The following is a 24,783-nucleotide window of genomic DNA, read 5'->3' on the forward strand; positions in this document are numbered from 1 at the left end:
CCACATATTGATGGCCTAGTTCTAATACCATGCTGACAATGCTGTTAGTATCCATTATTATTAAAGCCTTTGCTGGCAAGATGTAGTGTTTACAGTGCACTATGTCTTCTGGTATGGGCTAGAAGAAAATTGTTACTTTCATTGCCCTGTCTAAGTCTTATGTTTGGCTTTGACAATATGAAAGTGGCTGAGGTATGTGTGATGCTAGTAATGCCATTCCTTATGCAGCCAGTCCCTGCTATGAATGGAGTGAAAATGTCGCTCATAGGGTCGGTTGGTGCACGCATTTCAGTGGGCTTGGCAGACATGTGCAATAGCAACTTCTGGCTCAGTGAGGAAAGCAACGGGAAACTACCTCACTCCTCATTTCCCTAGTATGCCTCTTCAGTGACACTTAAGCCATCTATGACAGCTAATGGAGAACCTATTGAGGATCCAACCAGCCTTCAGGCTGAATACCCAACATACATAGATCCATTATTATTCTTAAGACTGGTCATGCCTCAGCCACATATGGATATGCAGTCCACCAGAACAATTTTTGTTGTGTTCATTTTCCTATGCTGAAGTATAAAGGAAAATGAACCTTAAATACAGTATTCTGTAAGAGTCCGTAAATATGTCATACAAAGAATATTTCTACAGCACAGCACTTCCCAAAGGAAACTTTCTGCCAGGAATCCACATTCAAGTGCAGGAGAAGGGTTGGATGGTCGGCGAATTGATGGAAGACTGGCTGAATACTGTATGGAGAAGACGTCTTGGAGCCTTATTACAGTTGAAGTCTATGCTTGTTTTGGATAGTTTTAGAGGCCATGTTGTATGTGGCTGGGAGGCATGACCAGTATTAAGGAATATAATGGGTAAGAAGAGGATTGGGACATGCAAGGTTTTAGTTGTAACGCCCCTTTAAACAATAAAACGTCATCACCATCATCATCTTAAAAGAAAGTCATGCAAGTTGTTTCCCATGATTAAACTCTTTCCCCCGTTTACACCAGTATTTCTTGGGTCCCTTGAAAAGAGTATAAGAGGGGTAATAATGTATAACCATCAACACACTGAAGGGCTAACCGGAAAAATAATAATAATAATAATAATAATAATAATAATAATAATAATAATAATAATAATAATAATGTTATTTGCTTTACATCCCACTGAATACTTTTACGATTTTTTGAGACGGCGAGATGCCGGAATTTAGCCCCGCAGGAGTTTTTTTGTGTCAGTAAGTACACCGGACTGAGCCAGGATCGAACCTGCCAAGTTGGGGTCGGAAGGCCAGCAACTCAATCACCTGAGCCACTCAGCCCGGCAACTAGAAATATGCTATATTGTCTTGACCATTGTACTCACCATAAAGGGACCTGTACTCTGACATTCGGGGCAGGAGCCAGGTTTCACCTCCGTGTCCTGGGTCTGAGTGAAAGGCCCTAGCACATAGCCGCACTTGTTACAGTCATACTTGACAACAGACAACTGAGGGAGAACACCAGTCGTAGATGTTACTACGCCCATGGTACGTACCAGCTGGTTCAAGTGGATCTTCCTAAAACACAAATACAATTGCTTAAATGAAGGAATCTACATAAAACTAGATAAAGCCCTATCGTTCTACTGCTGTAAATCTCAGCAAGACGTTCCTTACAACATGTTAAACAAGAAAAACATACTATAGGATATCTAATTAAAAACTATTCGATAGGGATATGGAATCACTCTACAACTTTTTTTAATGCATGTATTTTAAATCGTGTATACATACTGTGAAAGCTGTATCTACAGTTTCTGAAGATGAGAGGAGAGCATTAAAAGATGGCAAAAATACGAGAGGACTGAGCGAGTCTGTGCGGACAGGGTCGTGTGGCTGCGGAGAGGATCGGTTCGAATCCCACCATCGGCAGCCCTGAAGACAGTTTTCTGTAGTTTCCCACTTTCACACCAGGTACTGTGTGAAAGTACCTGGCTGTACCTTAATTAACCCAACAGCTGCTACCTTTCCAATCCTAGCCCTTTCCCATTCTTAGATTGCCAAAAACGTTCGACATTAAACCACTAGCAAAAAACAAACAAGGAAATGCTTTGCACTGGCGCTTATAAAAGTAACAGCATATTATTGCAGCTAAATTATATAATTTAATAGTCTGAATTGTTGTGCTTTACTGATATGTACCTACAAGAACTAAATATGCTGAAAATAAGAGAAAACACACGAATGATACCGTGTATTTGCCCCACTTTTTTCCCTTACAATTTTGAGGCAGGGAATTGAGGGAGGGAAAATTACGCGATGTCTTCTAAGTTTGGGCAAAAGTTGTATGGCCATTTAATCAAGCAACTCAGTTAATACACTATATACACAAACAAAAGTATTACACTAATTGAAATAATGTTCGGAAGAAAGAAGCCTGCTTTTGGGTTTAAGAGTGCACTCACTCTACCGCACTCTCAGCCACCTGCCAATGAGACAAAAAATCCATTCTAATAATATAAACATTTTTCGATTATATTTCACTTCATGCGAACACGAAGTAGAGACATGTTGAAACTTAGCTTTCTCACGCATGATCACTCTCATCTCATGATTCAGCTTGTAGGCTGTCGCTCTCGCCATCATATTGCGTGTTTTGAGTCTTCCATCCACGTTATGTCATCCTCTGATCCGTCGAGAGAACTGGACATGCCCATTTTAAAAAAATCTTTTGCCAAATAATGGACCATTTATATTGGTATTATAACAAAATATATTTTCGAAAGGAAGGATTAGCAATGGGTTGACCATTATCCAAAATAACAGCGAATATTTTCCTAAATAATAATGACAATCTTTTACCCAACCAATGTTCTAAAGAGATCTTGCATTGGAGTAGATATGTTGATGACATAAAGTGCCTTTATGATAATGTTACTAATGTGCAACACTTACTACACACACTAAACTCTTTACACAGTTCAATCAAGTTCACAATAAAACCAGAAACAAATGGAAGTTCAACTTTTTGGACATTGCAATCAGTAGAAATAAAGATAAATTGTAACACAGAATATACAGGAACCCACCCAAACTTCACACACAATAGACGACGAATCCAACACCTGATAACACACAACTTAGCAGGACTAAACACAATAATACATAGAGCAATAACCATACCACAGAATAAAACAATTTTTAACAACAAAATACAAATAATAAAAGAAATCGAGGAAGATAACAACAATCCACTCAATGTAGTAGACCATTTATTAACTCTTATAGTGCCAGGCGGTCAAGAGTCTCAGTGGCAGCGCGCCACCCCCTCACCGCTGGGTTCCGTTGATCAAATCCCGATCACTCCATGAGAGATTTGTGCTGGACAAAGCGGAGGCGGGATAGGTTTTACTCCGGGTACTCAAGTTTTCCCTGTCATATTTGTCATTCCAGCAACACCCGCCAATATCATTTCATTTGTCATTCATTAATCACTGCCCCAGGGAGTGAGACAGGCTTCAGCAGCCTGCACAATTCCTATCCTCGCCGCTAGTCGGGGGCTTCATTCATTCCATTCCTGACTTGGTGGAATGACTGGAAACAGGCTGTGGATTTTCAGTGCCAGGTGGGTGAGCTGCTGCTAAAAATGCCGCGGGCCAATATGTCGGCCATGTTTTTCTTTCGCCTGTACCTTCAATTCCTGCTGAACGATGGCATCATAAGTAATACCACTGGAAAGATTGAAGCTTTTACTCCCTGGAAATATTGATAACATATGATATCATCAGTGAAGTTTTATAAAAGCCTTCTTTCGACGCATTGAAAGTCTTGCGCATGGTAGTCCTGTACTCTGCTGCCCTGTGTCGCTTGTTATCTTGTTTGTTTATACGTTTGTTTATTTACTTCCAACAGTGTAAAAATGGATAAGTATATGAAAGATGATTAAAATATGCAATGCTTTAATATTAAGTGATTCATCAGAGAAAAATTTATCTGGTGACTGGTCTTTGAAGTAAAGAACAGTTTATTGTGTGTTTAACCTGCAAGTGCATTACAACATAAAAATTCATGTCTCAAAAAGTACCATCAAGAATTGCGTAAAACATTAGTTTTTATTCAAAATTAGCTGAATATTCTCAAAAAGGTATCATACCAATGATAAAAAACACTATAAATGTAAAATTAGGTCAAATTTTAAAACTTATTTCTTTGCAAGAAATTATAAAAAAATTCATACACTTTTAAGTGAAGAAACTGATACACTATTGCAATTACAATCACACTAACATGTTCTCTATTCACCCGTGTGCTATGAAAAAAAAAAAAAAAGAAGAGGTATTTACCTCCTAAAATGCAAGTAGAATATTTTTCCTTAGTGTGAGCATTTTCATTAAAATTGTCTTGGCATTCTTAGTGCAACCACTACATTACAGCCTGGCATCAAAAGGGTTAAAAAAAAACAAGGAAAGGAGTAAACAAACCCCCATCCCAAAATGATAAACATCCACAGTAAAACTCTGTTAAGAAGTTTTTCAAGGGACCACTCAACAAAAAAACTTCTTAAAAGGATTAATGCCTAAAAAACTTATTCCCTGAAATAAACATGAAAGACTAATTTGCCAGATTTCCTTGTTTGTGAATTATACTAAATTAGGCCAATATACTGTATATAAGTTAAGTGCTGCTAAAAGAAGAGCCACAATATTTAAATTTGTTTACTATGACATACACTGACTGACAGAGCAAATGCAACACCAAGAAGGAGTGGTCAGAACTTTATGCCAATTGCAGGGTAGACTGACGTCACTGAGGTATGCTCATGATGTGAAATGCGCTGCTGTGCTGCGCACGTAGCGAACGATAAATGGGACACGGCGTTGGCGAATGGCCCACTTCGTACCGTGATTTCTCAGCCGACAGTTATTGTAGAACGTGTTGTCGTGTGCCACAGGACACGTGTATAGCTAAGAATGCCAGACCGCCGTCAACGGAGGCATTTCCAGCAGACAGACGACTTTACGAGGGGTATGGTGATCGGGCTGAGAAGGGCAGGTTGGTCGCTTCGTCAAATCGCAGCCGATACCCATAGGGATGTGTCCACGGTGCAGCGCCTGTGGCGAAGATGGTTGGCGCAGGGACATGTGGCACGTGCGAGGGGTCCAGGCGCAGCCCGAGTGACGTCAGCACGCGAGGATCGGCGCATCCGCCGCCAAGCGGTGGCAGCCCCGCACGCCACGTCAACCGCCATTCTTCAGCATGTGCAAGACACCCTGGCTGTTCCAATATCGACCAGAACAATTTCCCGTCGATTGGTTGAAGGAGGCCTGCACTCCCGGCGTCCGCTCAGAAGACTACCATTGACTCCACAGCATAGACGTGCAAGCCTGGCATGGTGCCGGGCTAGAGCGACTTGGATGAGGGAATGGCAGAACGTCGTGTTCTCCGATGAGTCACGCTTCTGTTCTGTCAGTGATAGGCACCGCAGACGAGTGTGGCGTCGGCGTGGAGAAAGGTCAAATCCGGCAGTAACTGTGGAGCGCCCTACCGCTAGACAACGCGGCATCATGGTTTGGGGCGCTATTGCATATGATTCCACGTCACCTCTAGTGCGTATTCAAGGCACGTTAAATGCCCACCGCTACGTGCAGCATGTGCTGCGGCCGGTGGCACTCCCGTACCTTCAGGGGCTGCCCAATGCTCTGTTTCAGCAGGATAATGCCCGCCCACACACTGCTCGCATCTCCCAACAGGCTCTACGAGGTATACAGATGCTTCCGTGGCCAGCGTACTCTCCGGATCTCTCACCAATCGAACACGTGTGGGATCTCATTGGACGCCGTTTGCAAACTCTGCCCCAGCCTCGTACGGACGACCAACTGTGGCAAATGGTTGACAGAGAATGGAGAACCATCCCTCAGGACACCATCCGCACTCTTACTGACTCTGTACCTTGACGTGTTTCTGCGTGCATCGCCGCTCGCGGTGGTCCTACATCCTACTGAGTCGATGCCGTGCGCATTGTGTAACCTGCATATCGGTTTGAAATAAACATCAATTATTCGTCCGTGCCGTCTCTGTTTTTCCCCCAACTTTCATCCCTTTCGAACCACTCCTTCTTGGTGTTGCATTTGCTCTGTCAGTCAGTGTATTTTTTACGAGTAAAACTAAAATAAGTGAACATCCCTGACAAACAACACACACCTCTCCCCTTTCCACCGCCTGCAGCTCAATTACCGCTCTGTTAAAAGAGGCCAAGGAGTTACTCTTGTCCCTCCCTTCGCTAGAACAACCTCATATTTAAATGGGTTTTACTCAAGGGCTGCTCGTACGTGGAACCTTATACCATCTGAGGTAAAGCTACTTCCTCTTCCTCACTTCCTCCGCGAAGTAAAGAAAATGTATATGTAAATATAAACCTATATGTGATGTATATAACTTGTATAAATTAGAATTGCAAGAAGGATGGGTGCAAGTACAGGTGTATGTGGGCGAACGTGTATGCGTGCGCGTGTGTGAGTGGTTGTGAATGAGTGTGTACATAGGGGTCTGAGCGAGAGTATAAATGGCTGGGTGTTCTTACTCTAATATTTTCAGGATAAATCAAGATAATTATAATTCTAAGGGTTCAGTGTTTGTAGTGTAAATATGTAAATTTAAAATTGTCTACATAAGTTTGTATGTAAATATTCAGTAGAGTTTTTTTGTTTTTTTGCTAGGGGCTTTACGTCGCACCGACACAGATAGGTCTTATGGCGACGATGGGATAGGAAAGGGCTAGGAGTTGGAAGGAAGCGGCCGTGGCCTTAATTAAGGTACAGCCCCAGCATTTTCCTGGTGTGAAAATGGGAAACCACATTCAGTAGAGTTTATGTACACATGTGGAGATGGAGGCACTTCCGTGTATGTGGGGCTTGCCCTTTCTCCATCTACCACCCCTAAATTGTTCATGTACAATTTAAGGAAAATAAATCATAATAATAATAATAATACAATATAAAACCTAAGAACTTTAGAAGGCTGGATAGTAACTGTACATTATGTAAAAACAATACTGTACTGTATTAGACTTGAAATACATTTCTGAGCACAAAAGTCTATGGTCCTACTTGGAAAAGAAATTGTCCAGGATTGTTCGATTAAGGTTTTTACTGCTTTCTTGCTGTATAAACCTCTCCATTTCCCACATTGCCTTCCATGTCGTCTGATGCACTCTAGCCGCACCTTCCATAAACCTCTTCAGTTATTCGAGGTAGATGCTTGCTGCACTGCAAGGCGGTCTTGGAGAATTATCTTCCTCTTCTTCATTCTCATCTCCTGCCTGAATTCCCTTGCCGATCTAATCAATGGTCTGCTCCTCACAAGTGATTACCATGTCATCAATGGTAGAAGTCACTGGAGCTACTGGCTATCTCCATTCTCTCCTGTATGGTTTCCCAGCACTCTGGCTCTTGATAACAACTTCTATAACAATGCTGCTGCTAGTACCACCACTGAAGCCTGCTTTCTTGAAGCAATTTGCTATTTTTACAGGCTCTATTGAATCCCATGATGAGGCAATGAAATGTATAGTGTCCAAAAGAGAATTCTTGTAGATAGGTCTGCCTGCATCCGTGCGCAGCAGCATATGGCACACAACTGATTTTTAGTACCTCTGCTTCAATACATTAATGACTCCTTGGACCATGGGATGTAGCCCTGATGTATTTGGTGGAAAAAAATTATACGTTAATATTTGTTAAATGGGGCCACACTTTGGGATGAGCAGGGAAGTGGTCAATAAACACCACAATCTTCCTGTTCCCCATCTTGGCATCTAGTGCCTGCATGTATTCCTCAAATAGGGAACTTGTCATCCAAGCTGATTTTTTGCTGGTGTAGTTGCAAAGTAAGTATTGAAGTTTTTTAAATAGCATGGCTTCCTAGACCTTCCTATCATCAGTAGCAGTATCTTTTCATTTCCTTCCATATTCGCACCAAATACAGCCAAAACTGGTTCGGACATTTATGTGCGGACCAAAAAAAATAACGTTTTAAAGAGGGCCATCTGCTCGTCAATTTCAACGCTCTGTTTTTGTCTAGGCCGACTAGATGGCAGACAAAGTAAACCGAAACTCTCTAGGGCATCTATGGATGAGATTTAATGAATTTTCTCGGGTAAACACCAAATGTGTCACCAGAGATCTTTTACATACCGACATCGTACGGCGTGGAGTGTCGAATGGACTTTTTGCACACCTTCAAAAATGCGACTACCTCTACCAGGTTTGAACCTGCTATCTTGGGATCCAGCCTCCCGAAGGCATCACCACCTTGACGAAGGCAAAATATATTTTGCCGGGTGTTTATTGGAGGCTTGCGTGGTCAAATGATCCTTAGAGCTATGCCGGCAAGAGCATCTGCTCCTGGTAGGGCCACCCAAGCCGGACAGGTCTAAGGTGATGATCCAGACTAAGAGTGATACCCTGGTCCTCCAGGTTGGGGGTTGAGCATAGGGTTAACTCCCCTACCTCGTAAAAGACCAACTGTTACGGATACCTTAAGAATGAATAAAGCAGGACTGGAAAACTTGGTGACGAACCGGCGAGAAAAACAGCTAAAGAGAAGGAAAAAGGATATTATATTAGCAACGTGGAATGTTAAGACATTGAAGAGACCTGGCAAGTTGAAAGAATTAAGGAATGAAATGGATAAGTATGGAGTGAAAATAGCAGCTCTACAGGAACTGAGATGGAAAGGGCAAGGATGATGATGTCTGGACAACATATCTTGATGTACAGTGGAGAAAAAGCAGGCAGTAATGGCACAGGATTCCTCATACATAAGTCGGTAAAGCAAAGCGTGATCAACTTTACTCCAATCAATGATAGGATGTGCTCTGTGAGAATTAGGGCAAAATTCTTCAACGTAACTGTGTTTTGTGTGTACGCCCCTACTGAGGAGGCAGAAGATGAGAAGAAAGATGCATTTTATACTAAATTGGAGGAAGAAATTAATAAAGTTCAAAGGCATGATGTGAAAATTATCTTTGGAGATTTAAATGCAAAAATTGGAAGAGAAGAGGTGTACAAACACTTAGTAGGGAAAGAAAGCCTGCATGAAGTAAGTAATGATAATGGATTGAGATTGATTGATTTTGTGAGTGGAAAGCAGATGATAATTAAAAGTACTTGGCATCCTAGGAAAAACATTCACAAGGAGACCTGGATTTCACCAGATGGTGTGACAAGAAATCAAATAGACCATGTTATCATAGACAGGCGACATGCATCAGATATTATGGATGTTAGAAGCTGCAGAGGTGCTGATGTAGATACAGACCACTATCTTGTTAGAGTCAAGTACAGACAAAAAATAGATCTGGCAAGAACGGAAAAAGTAACAAGAAAGGCAAAGCACAATATTGAAGGTCTAAAAAATGAGGAATTGCAAGAGAAATACAAAAAGAAAATGGCTGAATCTTTGGAAATAAAAAGGGAATTATGGGAGAAAGGAGAAGTGGCAGATAAATGGGAGATACTGAAAACAACTATGAGTGAAGTTGCAGATAGTACCCTAGGAAAGAAGAAATTGGTAAAGAGAGCAGAATGGTTTGATGAGGAATGTTCAACATTAATCCAAGAGAGGAATGATGCTAGGAACAGAATGCTTCAAAGGAGAACAAGACAAACAGTAGAAGAGTATAGAGAGAAACGAAGAAGAGCAGATAAGATATGTAGATATAAGAAAAGAGCTTTTGAAAGAAAGAGAATCGCAGAACTGGATGAAATGAAGGATAGAAACGAGGTACGAAAGTTCTATGAAAGAACAAAAGACCTTAAGAGAGGATTTCAACCAAGAGCTGTTTTCTTCAAGGATAAAGATGGAAACCTTCTGGGTGATAAAAGCGAAGTGCTTGGAAGATGGCAGAAGTATTTTTACGAGTTACTCAATGGAAATAATGAAGATGATAGAGAGGAGGAAAATATAAATGTTGATGGGGAAGAAAGAGAATTGGAAGAGGAATCAGTAAAACAGCCAGACTAAGAAGAGATCAAAGCTGCAATTAATGCATTAAAGAATAATAGAGCCCCAGGTGAAGATGGAATGGAGTCAGAGCTGTTGAGATATGGGGGAGAGGGAATAGAAAAGGCTGTTTATGAATTGATTAAGGAGGTTTGGACAAAGGAGGAAATACCCAAAGATTGGACATTGGGTATAATTTACCCAATACATAAAAAGGGAGATAAGGCATTATGTGGAAATTATCGAGGGATCACCTTGCTGGATGGAACGTACAAGGTTTTTGGTAAGGACTAGCCTTAAGATTGGAATTATGGATGGAAAGAATATTAGGGGATTACCAATCAGGTTTTAGAAAACATCGCTCTACTCTGGATCAGATATTTATATTACGACAAGTACTAGAGAAATTTTATGAATATGACAAACAGCTACATCAGCTGTATGTGGATTTTAAACAGGCATATGACAGTCTAGATAGGGGTAAAATTTACAAGATTATGAAAGAATTTGGAATCCCAAGGAAATTGATTAGATTAACAGAAATGACTTTGAAAACAACAGTATGCAAGGTGAGAGTGGAGCAAGATCTGTCAGAGGATTTTTTAGTGGAGAGAGGACTAAGACAGGGAGATGTACTTTCCACACTGCTTTTTAACCTAGCATTGGAAAAAGTAATCCGTCAATTGCCCATCAACCCAGGGGGAACCATTTCGAACAGATTAGTACAAGTGATAGCATATGCTGATGATGCAGCAATAATTGCAAGAAATGAAAGAGCTCTTGAAGAGAGCTACTCAGTATTAGAAGAGAAAGCATGGGACCTAGGACTAGAAGTGAATATAAACAAAACAAAATATATGAAGATGGGAGATACAGAGGGAGTAAGAGGAAGGACCCCAGTAAGATTAAATGGGAAGGAATATCAAAGAGTCACATCTTTCAAATATCTAGGCTCTATAATAACAGAGGACAATAAAACCTCCATGGAAATACAGGAGAGGATAACAAGTGGAAACCGATGCTTTTACGCCTTGCAAAATATGTTTAAATCCAGGAATGTCAGCAGGAATACAAAAATTAAAATATACACAACAGTACTAAGACCAATAGTTATGTATGGATCAGAATGCTGGGTGATGACCTCCAGAGAAGAACAGTGGCTGTTACGGTGGGAAAGGAAGATACTGAGAAAGATATTCGGTGCAGTAAGAGAACAGGATGGGTGGAGAATGAGGACAAATGTAGAGCTGCAAGGACTGTTTGGCCAGCCAGATATTGTTACTAAAATTAAGCAGGGAAGAATTAGGTGGGCCAGTCATGTTCGGAGAATGGCAGAAACCTGCACCGTTAAAAAGGTGTTTATAGGGAAACTTGATGGAAGGAGGAGGAGAGGAAGACCCAGGAAAAGATGGATTGATGATGCTGAGGATGACCTTAGAAAGTTAGGAGTTAAACGTTGGAGAAGAAAAGCTGAGGACCGAGATGAACGGAGGCAGGTGATAAAGGAGGCCAAGGACCTACAAGGACTGTAGCGCCGACTAGTAAGTAAGTAAGTAAGTAAGTAAGTAAGTAAGTAAGTAAGTAAGTAAGTAAGTAAGTATCTTGGGATCCAGAGGCCGACACTCTACCACCGATCCACAGAGGCAGCTAACGTAAAAATAATTACGATGAAAACAAAGAAACAAGTGTTCACAATTATAATTAATGAAATAAATAAATAAATAAAGAAATATGTTTTAAAAACACCAACATAGTAAAACATCAAGGAAAAATTTTCTTAGAAAAACCAACTATACATGTCACAATTATATTTAAAAGTTGTCACAAGAAAGTCCAACATCTGGTGATTTACATGTATCATATGTGTTTTAACAACCACTTTCTCAATAAACTTTAATTTTTCATCATCTATAAACTGTCTAGCTTTCTTCTTCTCCATAAGTGAACGTCCTACAAACCACTATGCGTAAGTACAGTACGCCTAATTTATGTACGTTGTTACACAATTCACTTATTATTATTATTATTATTATTATTATTATTATTATTATTATCGTATGGCATTTACAAGCATAATCTGTAAAAATATACAATTAACATACACATTAAAATATAGAGGTAATTAAACCAGAATGTCCAGCTTCGACAACCAGTCCACTGCACTTGGTGTCAATTCATGCAGAGTCCGTAAACCGTCCTTAAATGCTGACAGTGGACAGCTCTCAACAACATGAAGCAATGTCTGCTTCTCAGCACCACACTCACACGCAGCACTTTCACAATATCCCCACTTTTTCATCATATATCGGCACCTGCCGTGGCCTGTTCTGAAACGGTTGAGTTTTGACCACTCATGTCGAGGAAGATCGAAACCTGGCACTTTCTTCGTTGGGTCTTTAATCAGAAAGGCGTTAGTGGGTGGACATTGTTCCCATCGCTGTCTCCATTCTGCTGTTACACTGAATTTTTCATAGGAGTGTAGATCAGTCCCGAGTGGATTCCTGGATTTTAACCTCATCACAGGTGGATCTCGTAAGGCATTGAACAAAAGTGAGTTCCTGTGTGCAAAGGTCTTCTTGAGCAACTGTACTTTTGCTGCTTTTCTCCTCAGATCTGGAGGAGCAATGTTTGCTAAAACAGGCAGCCACTTATGAATGTAAAATTAAGCACCAACATGTCAGCTGTATATGTAAGTACAGTAGGCCTAATTTACGTTCATTGTTACACAAGTCACTCAGCCCTCTTTCAGACGGCGCAGGATTAAAATGCGCCCACGCGTATGCGCAGGTGCACCCGCTTCCGCTGACTCTTACACACACAGTGGGTCGAGTGATGCAAAACTCCCCGCACTTTCCAGCGGATACTTTTCAACACTCTTTTCAGTGTGGGTAATAAATATGGACCATCATAATCTTGGTTTACCTTCTACACTTAAGAAAATACAAAAATAGCTCAAGGATGCTGTGTCCTTCACATTTCTTTAGAGGAGGAGATGGGTACAATTTTGAGGATACTTTCTCAATAACGGGTCAAAATGATATCACGCTTTACCAAACACGAGACCACTGGTATTTCCGACATTAAAATTATTAAGTTCTCAATGTCTAATTTTATGTTTCATGACAACCACAGTAAATCATACAGGAAAAGAAAAAAGCACACAAATTTTTAAATGGAAAATGAGAAATGGGTGAGAACGGCCCTACTTTCGATCATCGTCTAAATCCATTTCTCCTTCCTTATATGTATACTATCGGGTTTGAAGACAGGTAGCAGTACCACTGATGTCGCAATAACGGTCGATCCACTGTGTGTGACATGCACAACTAATGTCCAACAACAAGTAACCGAGGGCGTGGGATCGCGACTCACCACAGCCTGCCCGCTCAAACATTTCTCCCGCGCACTGTTACTCTCCACCTCTGCATCATCTGAAATATTCTATTTGAACAATCAGTTCTTAGTTTAGGCTTAGACAGATAGGCGGCTAAGTACGGATGCAGGTCGAACCTGCGCCGTCTGAAAGAGACCCCACGAACGTAAAATTAAGCACCAACACGTCAGACGCAAAGAGAACAAGACTGCCTCGGGACTGACACTCCCTGCAGCTGTAGGCTGACACACAACCATACAAATATTATTATAATATTTATAGATCCACCTGTTCAATACAATACAATCCACTATTTCATGTGGTTAAAATTTATACATAATACATAAAAGTCATAGGTACATGTTTCGCCCCTTTTTTACGGGCATCATCAGCCTACATCAATCTTAACTTTCTAATCTTATAAACTATAGAGTAAAATGTTTGGACAATGATTTCATAAAATGTTTGACTATAACATCTAAAATAAGAATATTGCACAGAAAATATGTTAAAAATACTGTGAATGAACAGTTTTTGAAGATTATAACATGGTTAATCATGAATATTTGAGTGTTTAAAACCAAAATGGAATCCTCTTCTTATACATCATTAGGACTGTGACGGCCTTGAGTGTAAAAGCACAATCATCCATGGGTAATGTTTGTTCCATTCCCACAGCATGAGTTCAAGATAGTAAAATCACTGTCATTTATTTAAAACAGAAGTGTGAACGTAGAAAATGGGACTTCTTGTGGAGACGTTGCTAATGATAAAATGTTGTGTCAAAGCTAGCTGATGTCAGTGTTTAATTATGTTATTACAGTAATCAATTGGATCCAAAAGACGGTCAAGTGGGTGTTATTAACTCTGTTGAAACAGTTGTTGGAAGAAATGATCGAGTTTTTTCCCTGAAACAAAACAGTTAGTTAAATAGTATTGTGCATGAGACTTCCCGTACGTCAAAAATGCCTAAGGCAGTACTTACTCGTACGGTGCGTGTTACGTACGTCGGGCTGTTCCAGCAACACTAGCTTGACTGACCTTTCTACTTCTAGTATTATATAATTAAACACTGACATCAGCTAGCTTTGACACAACATTTTATCATTAGCAACGTTTCCACAAGAAATCCCATTTTCTTTTTTTACGACTTTCAGATAAATCAACCATACATATTTTAACATATTTGATACGTTCACACTTCTGTTTTAAATAACTGACAGTGATTTTACTATCTTGAACTCATGCTATGGGAATGGAACAAACATTCCCCATGGACGATTGTGCTTTTACACTCAAGGCCGTCACAGTCCTAATGATCCATTTTGGTTTTGGTTTTAAACGCTCAAATATCCATGATTAACCACGTTATAATCTTCAAAAACTGTTAATTCGCAGTATTTTTAACATACTTTCTGTGCAATATCCTTATTTTAGATGTTATAGTATAACATTTTATGAAATCATTGTCCAACATTTTACTCTATAGTTTATAAGATTAGAAAAAGCCCATATCCATTAATTTTAAAGATTGATGTAGGCTGATGATACCCGTAAAAAAAAAAGGGTGAAACATGTACCTATGACTTTTATGTATTATGTATAAATTTTAACCACATGAAATAGTGGATTATATTGTATTGTATTGAACAGGTGGATCTATAAATATTATAATAATATTTGTGATATACGTCAACTTCAATACGGAACCAAAATGAGAATAGTTACTTGTAACACAACCACACGCCGGGGCCGTGAAATTAAGTTCTCTACCAAATCTTTACTCAGGCCTAATTTATGTACGTAGTTGCACACGTAAATTAGGCCTAATTTACGTTCATTGTTACACAAGTCACTCAGGCCTCTCCCGGTTTCCTTAGCATGTGTTTAATAGGATACGTCCTGAGACTTTGGAATAACGGCGTAATAACCAGGGAAATGTGCCAGAGAGGGACGTCTTAACCAGTTTCGACTGTAGCACTGTATTTCACACTAAAGTTTTCCTCCGTGGTAACCTTCTCACTTCAAAGCTAGAATTCCCTCACTCCTCATTTCCCTAGTATGCCTCATCAGTAATTCCTTGGCCATCTGAAATAGCTAATGGTGGAGCTGCTGAGGATCAAACCAGCCTCAGGCTGAGGACTGAACACACACAAACAACCTGGTAAAAAAAGCATGAATTCAATGACATAAAATCGCAAGGTTTGAAACTGCTTATTTTAGCAGGCACAATTGTTTCCTTCCACGCTTCTGTTTCCTCCGTGGCAAGTCTCTCCCTTTGCCACTAATTGTTTTATAAATGATGCCATCTCTATTTTTAAAGCAGTGTAGCCAAATGGCACATTTAATCTGCAGGCGATTTCTTCGGCTTTCTCCTTCAGTCCACTCAAAAGTATGTTTAAACTTCGTTGCTGTTTAAACCATATTAGCAGAGCCTGGTCTACTTCATTGTACTTCCCAAATTAAACTTTCTTGCAATTTTCAGAAGTATTTCCTGCAGAAGCAAAGATATCTTCTTTTTTTTGCAATGATGCCTCTCAGAGTAGATGGTGGCCTCCACAACTCTTTTGCCAAAGTAACAGGGGAAAGTGTAAAAGACTCCACTTTCATTATAATCTCCACTTTGTCTTTAATTATTCGTGCTTTCTGAATGATCCCTTTCCTCCGAGTTCCACTCGTTTTCACTTAAAACCAATATTTGCACACTGATATTACAACTAACTTCATTGACTATTCACACCGATTACGACACTACACTATGCGAAAGAGAGTGGGCCTATGCACTTGGCAATCCTTAGCTTAGTCTTAGAAGCGTGCTGCATCTCGTTATCATGCGTTTCTGTTTCCCTCACACCTGCTTCAAAGTTAACAGCAGCACGGTGTTTCAAGAGGTGGTGTCTATGAAGTTCCACGTGGTTGTGGTCACTAATATATTGGCATAATAAAACGACTTGTTGAAACCAAGGTGAAAGAACACATCAGGTCAGTCAAAAATATCACTGGGCCGATGACCTTCGATGTTAGGCCCCTTAAAACAACAAGCACAAGCAAAAATGTCACTCTTTCATCCTTCACAGAAAATGCTATAAGCCAGTCCACCATAGCAGAACACTTCTTGTACAGACCATCAAATCCTCTTTGACCAGGGGAGGGTCATTACGCCTGTAAATAACTTTAACAAGGAAGACGTCTTCAAGTTATCAAATATATGGAGACCTGTACTCCAGAAATACACGCCCCACAGCGTGACACACTCCAGAAACTGTCGACAGATGGTGGTGAATCAGTAACTTCCTTCCCAACCACCACAGCACAGCACGACGATCCCAGAGTCCAGTTAGTAGGGGGCCGTGGATAGTATGGTCGTGACTTCCACGTTCTTAGAAAAATTTATATGCTCACTTTCACAAGCAGACCTTCACATGCCCTGACGAAGGCCAATGTAATTTGGCGGAAAGCTCGGCTTTGTTTAGTCTCTTAAATATAAGTGGATTTAATCAACACTAAAGAATGTCCATATGTCCAGCTCCATGGCTAAATGGTTAGCGTGCTGGTCTTTGGTCTAGAGGGTCCCGGGTTCTGATTCCTGGCTGGGTCGGGGATTGTAACCTTAATTGGTTCATTCCAATGGCTCGGAGAATGGGTGCGTGTGGCGTATTCACCAGTAGAAATCATGCTCATCTTCACAGACATGCAAATAGGTCGTCTACAGGAAAAAGACCCCCACCAGGCCTCTCCGGAGGGCATACACAATTACCATTATTATAATGTCCATATAAACAAAATAAAGATGGGAAATACTGTAACAATACGTCTTAAGGAATTAGCAATAAAAAGTTATATAAATGGTGGGATAACATATACCATAAAGATGTAAAAATAGGATTTCAGCAGCAAATACACTCATTTTCACTTCCCAATACAACATTTAAAAAAGATCATATTTTGGTGACCAAAAAGGTTGTAAACCATGCACTATCTAACATTCCACTACCACCATACCTCTTAGAGACCCTAAACATACCTGAAAGTACGAATCTCTTCAATGAGAGGAAGGTCCGAGATCCTGACGTGTATCTCATCAGTCACTCTGTGATATGTTGGAAATATGCTCAGCACCAATTCTTTAGCAACTTCATCAAATATCTTCAACATTTCAAATGGAGCTTCAGGCATGAAATAACCTAGCACATTCTCTTTACTGGCCAGGATGGGAAATTCTACAATAAAACTTGACTGGTTTGATTCACACATCCGACGGATACGTTCCTTATAGATGTAGCGTCCCTTTGAATCCACGTGGTTTCTCAAGAAACTCTTGAAACGATTAGCAATTTCTGTTCGAGGTCCCAGCATTGATACCCACTCCTTCGTGGAATGACCCTTAGTGTCTTGCAGATTTTCAATGGATTCAATCATCTGTAAAATTAAGAGAGAAAAAATTGAGTAACTAAATCCCATGAGAGAAGCAATGCATAATATGAAAGATTTAAAAAAAAAAAGTTTTTCAAAGTTCCCCATGCAGAATTATTACCATATTTCCTCGTGTATCAGACCACCCCACAAGACCCCCTACCCCCCCAAACATAATTTGTCAGAGAAGAACAATGATTCAGCTTCGAAGCAGGTACAAGCCTTACTGCAGCTCCGAAGATATCATACAAATTTGTAAATAGTTTTGCCCGTACCACTCACACAACGAAAACACGTGCCAAAGTCATGTGGTGTTTTGTAGTTAAGAAATTTCCACCTCCATAGTGTAGGCCTACTGCAGCTCTGATGACGTCGCACAAATTAGTGCATAGTTTTGTGCCCAACCTGCGGATTGCAAGCACGCAACAGTCATGCTATACGTCTGTGTTTTGTAGTTATGAATGTCTACCAGCATAACGGTTAACACAATTAGATGCCGTTCTCAGTGGCCTGAGTACGATTCCCAGTACCGCCAGAGATTTAATAATGGCAGGAAGGTTGATATGCGGTAAAAATGGTTCCTACATGCAGTTCCCCTACATTGATGTTGTGCCTAAAAAAAGAGCTGCACAACTTCAGGATGAGGAAACGAATTTACTTTAATAGCAGCCAAGATCGACACAGTGATCCTTTAATATCCCGTAACTAGGACCAATATAGGCACTTTTTGGAGAGAAGTAGGTTTAAAACGCGATAAAAACAATGCAATCATAACGACTGATTTACTCGCCAACGTACCTAACAAATAATAATAATGTTACTGATTTTACGTCCCACTAAATACTTTTACGATTTTTGAAGCCGCCAAACAAAACATGCCATGCATTAATAAAAAAGGGAAACAACAAACGTGCAAAATTAAACATTATAATAAAGCACATTACCGCCACATCTGTAGATATCCATAAACGTGGCAAGCTTTCCTGTCGTTTATTTATATTCTCTCCATCATGGAACCCGACACTATCTGAGCACTTGATATCATAAAATAAAAAAAAATACATGGCTCAACAGCCCCGAAGGGCCATGGCTTACCAAGCGACCGGTGCTCAACATGAAGGTCTGCAGATCACGAGGTGGTGTGTGGTCAGCTCGACGAATCCTCTCGGCCATTATTCTTGGCTTTCTAGACCACAACCGTCATCTCACCGTCAGACGGCTCCTCAATTGTAATCACGCAGGACTGGGTGGACCTCGAACCAGCCCTCCGGTACAGGTAAAAATCTCTGACGTAGCTGGGAATCGAGCCCGAGGCCTCCTGGTAAGAGGCAGGAATGCTACCCCTTCACCACGGGGCTGGTACATTATAGCGTAACTAACCTAAACAATACGGTCTCTCTAACCTCAATTACAGCTGTTTAGGTAAATCCTGATGTGATAAGTGCAGAGAACAAGCATGAAATATACTTAGGATGGGTTAGCACGCTTTTTGCAGCACAGCTTTATTCGGAAGGGGTGGCTTCTGATTTTTTTTTGCGTCACACCGACACAGATAGGGCTTATGGTGACGATGGGATAGGAGGGGCCTAGGAATGGGAAGGAAGCGGCTGTGGCCTTAATTAAGGTAAAGCCCCAGCATTTGCCTGGTGTGAAAATGGGAAACCACAGAAAACGATCTTCAGGGTTGCCAACAGTGGGGTTCAAACCCACTATCTTCCGGATGCAAGCTCACAGCTGCGCACTCCTAACCCCACGGCCAACTCGCCCGGTGGTGGCTACTGCTACACATGTACCAATTGGGAATAACACTCCAGAAACCATTTGTGAATAGATTCTCAACATTTCGACTACAGTTGAGAACAAAACTATCTTTAAATGTTTCAAACAGATGGGATCTCGAATGCTCTCGATGGCAGTGCATGACTGACAAGATAGCAGTGAAGATAATGTCATATCGAATGACGAAACACTGGTAGCAGGAAAGTTGATGGGACAATACGGCAATAATTCAAATGAAAGCAGTGATCAGGTTTATTGTGAGGTAGGCTTACTGATCAACAGACAGAGACAAATGACTGGCTATTAAGTTCTTTTGTATTAATATTGCATAATACAATATCCTTATCCATTTTCTCTACAGGGTCGAGTATGAAGCAAGACGAATCTTCGTAGTGAGTTTTTATAACCGGGTGCCCTTCCTGATGTCGCCTCATCAGAGGAGTTAATAAAATGAAACGAATGATGTGATATAAGAGTAACTAAAACTGACTATATTTACTGTATATGTAGGCCTAAAAGCCACTTAGTGTCTTCTTTATATTTAAATTTAGAAATGTTGCCTTCCAATGAAGGTATCCAATAGGACACAGAATACAATCACAAATTTGTTAAAGAATAGTGTAGTATACATACATGTACAATTTATAGTTCTTTATACCCAGAAGTCACCAGACAAAATGAGAGGCTATTGCATATTGGACCTACTTTTTGGAGTTATAAAAGCAGAAAAAAGAGGGTCAAATACATGAGGAAATATTATATAATGCTAACTCTCTTTCACATGCTGGAAAAGGAAACAAGAGAGGAAGAACTTACTTATGCAAAGATGTGTATTATTCACATTTAGCATTTTAGAATGATTTGAAGAAATCAATTTTTCAAAATTATCTCTAATATTTAGAGAAACAATACAAGGTGATGATATGTGTTTAGTCCCTCCATTTCAATTCTTTACTTATCCAGCTAGACTTACACCTTGCATTCTGCCTATCACAATAAGTAATCTAAGAAAGTTATGTTAATCATGCCTTCAATATAGTGTGTGTTTTAAAATGAATAACAGGGTTTGAAGACTCTGTAGTGTTTATTACATGGCACTTACATTTGTAAATAATACACCAAGTGAAAGAGAAGATTATGTAATGAAATGGCGTATGGCTTTTCGTGCCGGGAGTGTCCGAGGACATGTTCGGCTCGTCAGGTGCAGGTCTTTTGATTTGACTCCCGTAGGCGACCTACGCGTCGTGATGAGGATGAAATGATGATGAAGACGACACATACACCCAGCACCCGAGCCAGCGAAATTAACCAATGATGGTTAAAATTCCCGACCCTGCCGGGAATCGAACCCGGGACCCCTGTGGCCAAAGGCCAGCACGCTAACCATTTAGCCATGGAGCCGGACAGATAATGTAATGATAATTGGGGATGTGAATGCTCAGATTGTATTGGTAGAAATAGATACCAGGAAACCTTTTGGATATGGGAAAAGAAATGCTGAGGGTGAAGAAACTAAATCTGTGCATAAGGAATAATCTTTTAGTAAAGAAAATCTTTTTCAAAAACTGAGATAGCCATAAGATTACGAGATTGGCTGAGTTGGCAAATCTAAGACAGTTATCGACTATGTCTTAACATACAAATTAATTGGAGAAAAAGTGAAGTACACAAAAGTTATACCAATTGAATGTCTGGATAGTGACTACAGGTTACTAGTGGCAGATCTAAATTATAAGATTGAAGGTGTGACTGCTGAACAAAGAATGTCAAAAATTAAGGAATGGAAGTTGAAAGAAGAAAAAAAATAAGAAAAGGTTCCAAAATCTAATAAGTACAAAAATTGCCAAGAACTGAGACTGGTAGTGTGGATGAAGAATTTTTTTTTGCTAGTTGCTTTACGTCGCACCGACACAAATAGGTCTTATGGCGACGATGGGACAGGGAAGGGCTAGGAGTGGGAAGGAAGCGGCCGTGGCCTTAATTAAGGTACAGCCCCAGCATTTGCCTGGTGTGAAAATGGGAAACCACGGAAAACCATTTTCAGGGCTGCCGACAGTGGGGTTCGAACCTACTATCTCCCGAATACTGGATACTGGCTGCACTTAAGCGACTGCAGCTATCGAGCTCGGTGGATGAAGAATGGAGCCCGTTTAGAGCATCAATAGTCAGTAGTACTGTCCAAATATGCAGAAAAAACAAAAGGTAAAGTAAAAGAGAAAGAAACCAGTTGGTGGAATGATTGAGTAAAAGATACAATTAAATAACATAATGTAACAAGGAAGAACATGGAGGTTGAGAAGAGAAATCAGAACCAAGGGCTGGTACCAAAAGATGAACACAAGGTGAAAACACTGGAGCAGGAATACCTACAGAAGAAATTACAAAGACAGTAGTGAAAGAAAAGGAGAAGAGTTGGGGAATATTCACCCAGAAATTACAGGAAGATAGCAAAAGGAACCAAAAACTGTTATATGGGTTGTCGGAAAGTAAGAGGTCTGATAGAGAAGATATAAAATCAATTGAAACAGAAGATGGGGATATTTTGAGGGTCATGGAAGACATCAGGGAAGAGATGAAGAATTATCTTGAAAGCTTACTGAAGGGGGAAAATGAACAAGAAAGAGACACTGAAGTCATTGACGTAGAAGAACAGTATCCAATTGCTTGGGCAGAAACTGAAAATGCCCTAAAACAGACGAAAGGTGGGAAGGCAGCAGGAGTAGATGAGCTGACAGTGGATAGGATTAAGGCAGCTGGAATCCATGGAATACAATGGTTACATCACATACAGGGGGTGATATGGAAACAAAGTACTGGATGAATGGAAAAAAGGAATTATAATACCACTGTTCAAGAAAGGAAGTAAAAAGACGTGCACCAACTACCGAGGAATCACACTACTATCACACTGCCTTAAGATAATGGAAAAGATCATAGAAAAGAGATTGAGGAACATCCTAGAACTCCAATTCAAGGAACAGCAGCATGGATTCAGAAGTAATAGAGGAATGACAGACCTCATTTTTCCTCTCCATCAGTTAATGGAGAAACATTGGGAGAAAGGAAAGGACTTGACAGTAGTGTTCCTGGATTTGGAAAAGGCATATGACAGTGTACCAAGGGATAAAATATGGGAACGCTTGAGGAAACACGTTCCTGATCCATTAATAAAAAAAGTTCAGATACTGTATGAGAGCATTGTGCAAGTGGGAGGAGGAAGATCAAAATGGTTTAAGACAAAGGGAGGTGTTCAGCAAGGCAGTTCATTTTTCCTATTACCGTATTTCCTGGCATAATCGTCGCCACCGTGTAATTGTCGCATCCTTTATTTTCAATACAAAAGTCGAACTTTAAACATTTAATCGCATAATCGTCGCATGTCCAAATTTTGTTCACGAATCTGGTTAAAAGGTAAATGGAACTGCAATGTAAGTTGCACATAAATGCGCAATTTAAATATGTGTGTGGTTTATGGGCAATTTGGCAACACAGTCACATTTGCGAGATGTTGCACAACGTATAAATAAATAATACCGGTACATGTACGACACATGGCTTACCGGTAGGCTATCGGCAGTTTGACAACGTGGTTGCGAGACAGTGTACGATTTATTCACCACCTACATATTATGAGTTCTCATTTGAAATACATAAGGCGGTAAGTCATCGCTTATCGGCAACGTCACCAGGAAATACCGGTACCACCACACACTTGTCTTCTAGTAGACAAGAGGTCTGATAGAATTCTGCGTTATTACAACCACCTGCCCCCTGGCGCAACAGTCGCGAAGGACCTTGGCCTAGCAAGCGACCGCTGCTCAGTCCGAAGGCCTGCAGATTACGAGGTGTCGTGTGGTCAGCACGACGAATCCTCACGGCCGTTATTCTTGGCTCTCTACACCGGGGCCGCCATCTCACCGTCAGATAGCTCCTCAATTGTAATCACGTAGGTTGAGTGGACCTCGAACCAGCCCTCAGATACAGGTAAAATTCCCTGACCCGACCGTGAATTGAACCCGGGGCCTCCGTGTAAGAGGCAAGCACACTACCCCTACACCATGGGACCGGCTCCTGCGTTATTGCACACGAAGTGAAAGCAAGACGATAACGCAGATTTACACTGAATTATTCAGCTCATGGTCAGCCGAATTATTCACGATGTCTCAGTTGTCATCGCTAGACTCTTATCTTACTACTACGTCATAAGTGTCCGGGCATGGGATGAAAACTTTTACCCAAACAGTCAAGATAATTATTATCCAATGGTATTAAAGTTTTATTTTATAAACTCGTCAGTAATGTAATGTAAAATCATCAATAATTGGGAAGAACTATTCACCTAATTACCATATGTTTAAAAGAAATTGAAAAAATGAAAGTTTGTTATTGACGTCTCGGAACACGGTCAACTACAGTAGATTTACACCGGCTAGCTAGAGCAATGTATGAAGACGTCCGTGGTCCGGTTTGCGAGCTTCGCGCAAGCGCACTAGTGTGTCGCAACCGAGCTCAACTGATAACAAATTGCTGCATGCTTCCTTGCTGCCTAATAGTACTGGCTGCTCTGGAATGGACAGATCACAGATGCATTTATTTGTTTGTGACTGACATGATTACTGTAGACATGTGTGCGCGAGAATTTAAGTTTTTAATTTGTGTTTAGGATGTTTGTAGAAATAATTTGTTTTAATAGCGAACAATTACGGAAAGTCATTATATTGCAAAACATTAATGTGTGAAGCATTTATAAGCGATTATGGGTAAATGTAGAAACTATTCTGCGGGCTTCAAGCTAAGCGTAATTGCCTTCGCTGAACAGCACGGGAACAGAGCTGCAGAAAGAACATTTTCAGTGAGTGAAAAGTTGGTGCGTGACTGGCGGAAATTAAAAAACAAGCTAAAAAGCACAAACCCTTCTAGACGCGCGTTTAGAGGTCCTAAAACAGGGAAGTTTCCTATAATTGACGAAGAAGTGTTTAGGTACGTCAGTGAAATACGTAACAATGGCTGCAGTGTATCATATGAAATGTTACAAATTAAGGGACAGGAGGTAGCGCGCAAACACAACATACCGGTAACTCAGTTTAAGGCGACTCGTGGGTGGATTAAGGGGTTGATGTGACGACACAATCTGTTAGTGCGAAGGAGAACAACACTAAGCCAAAAGTTGCCTGCTGATTACACGGACAAGATTGTAAATTTTCACCGATTTGTCATACGTTTGCGCAAGGAAACTTCGTAC

The 24,783-nt window shown here is 40.6% G+C and overlaps 1 protein-coding gene across 1 annotated transcript in view; it reads right to left on the bottom strand.

Annotated features, from left to right (window-relative positions):
- Mcm2 (DNA replication licensing factor Mcm2) overlaps positions 1-24,783 on the bottom strand; it is a 78,433-nt gene that overhangs the window by 35,682 nt on the left and 17,968 nt on the right. The window contains exons 5-6 of the mRNA XM_068226792.1: positions 17,374-17,768; positions 1,360-1,552 (exon numbers count right to left, since the gene is read on the bottom strand). Coding sequence (XP_068082893.1) covers positions 1,360-1,552; positions 17,374-17,768 — 588 coding nt within the window. The remainder of the gene's footprint in view (positions 1-1,359; positions 1,553-17,373; positions 17,769-24,783) is intronic.

This window comes from Anabrus simplex, chromosome 3, assembly GCF_040414725.1.
Source record: "Anabrus simplex isolate iqAnaSimp1 chromosome 3, ASM4041472v1, whole genome shotgun sequence".
Lineage (NCBI taxonomy): Eukaryota > Metazoa > Arthropoda > Insecta > Orthoptera > Tettigoniidae > Anabrus > Anabrus simplex.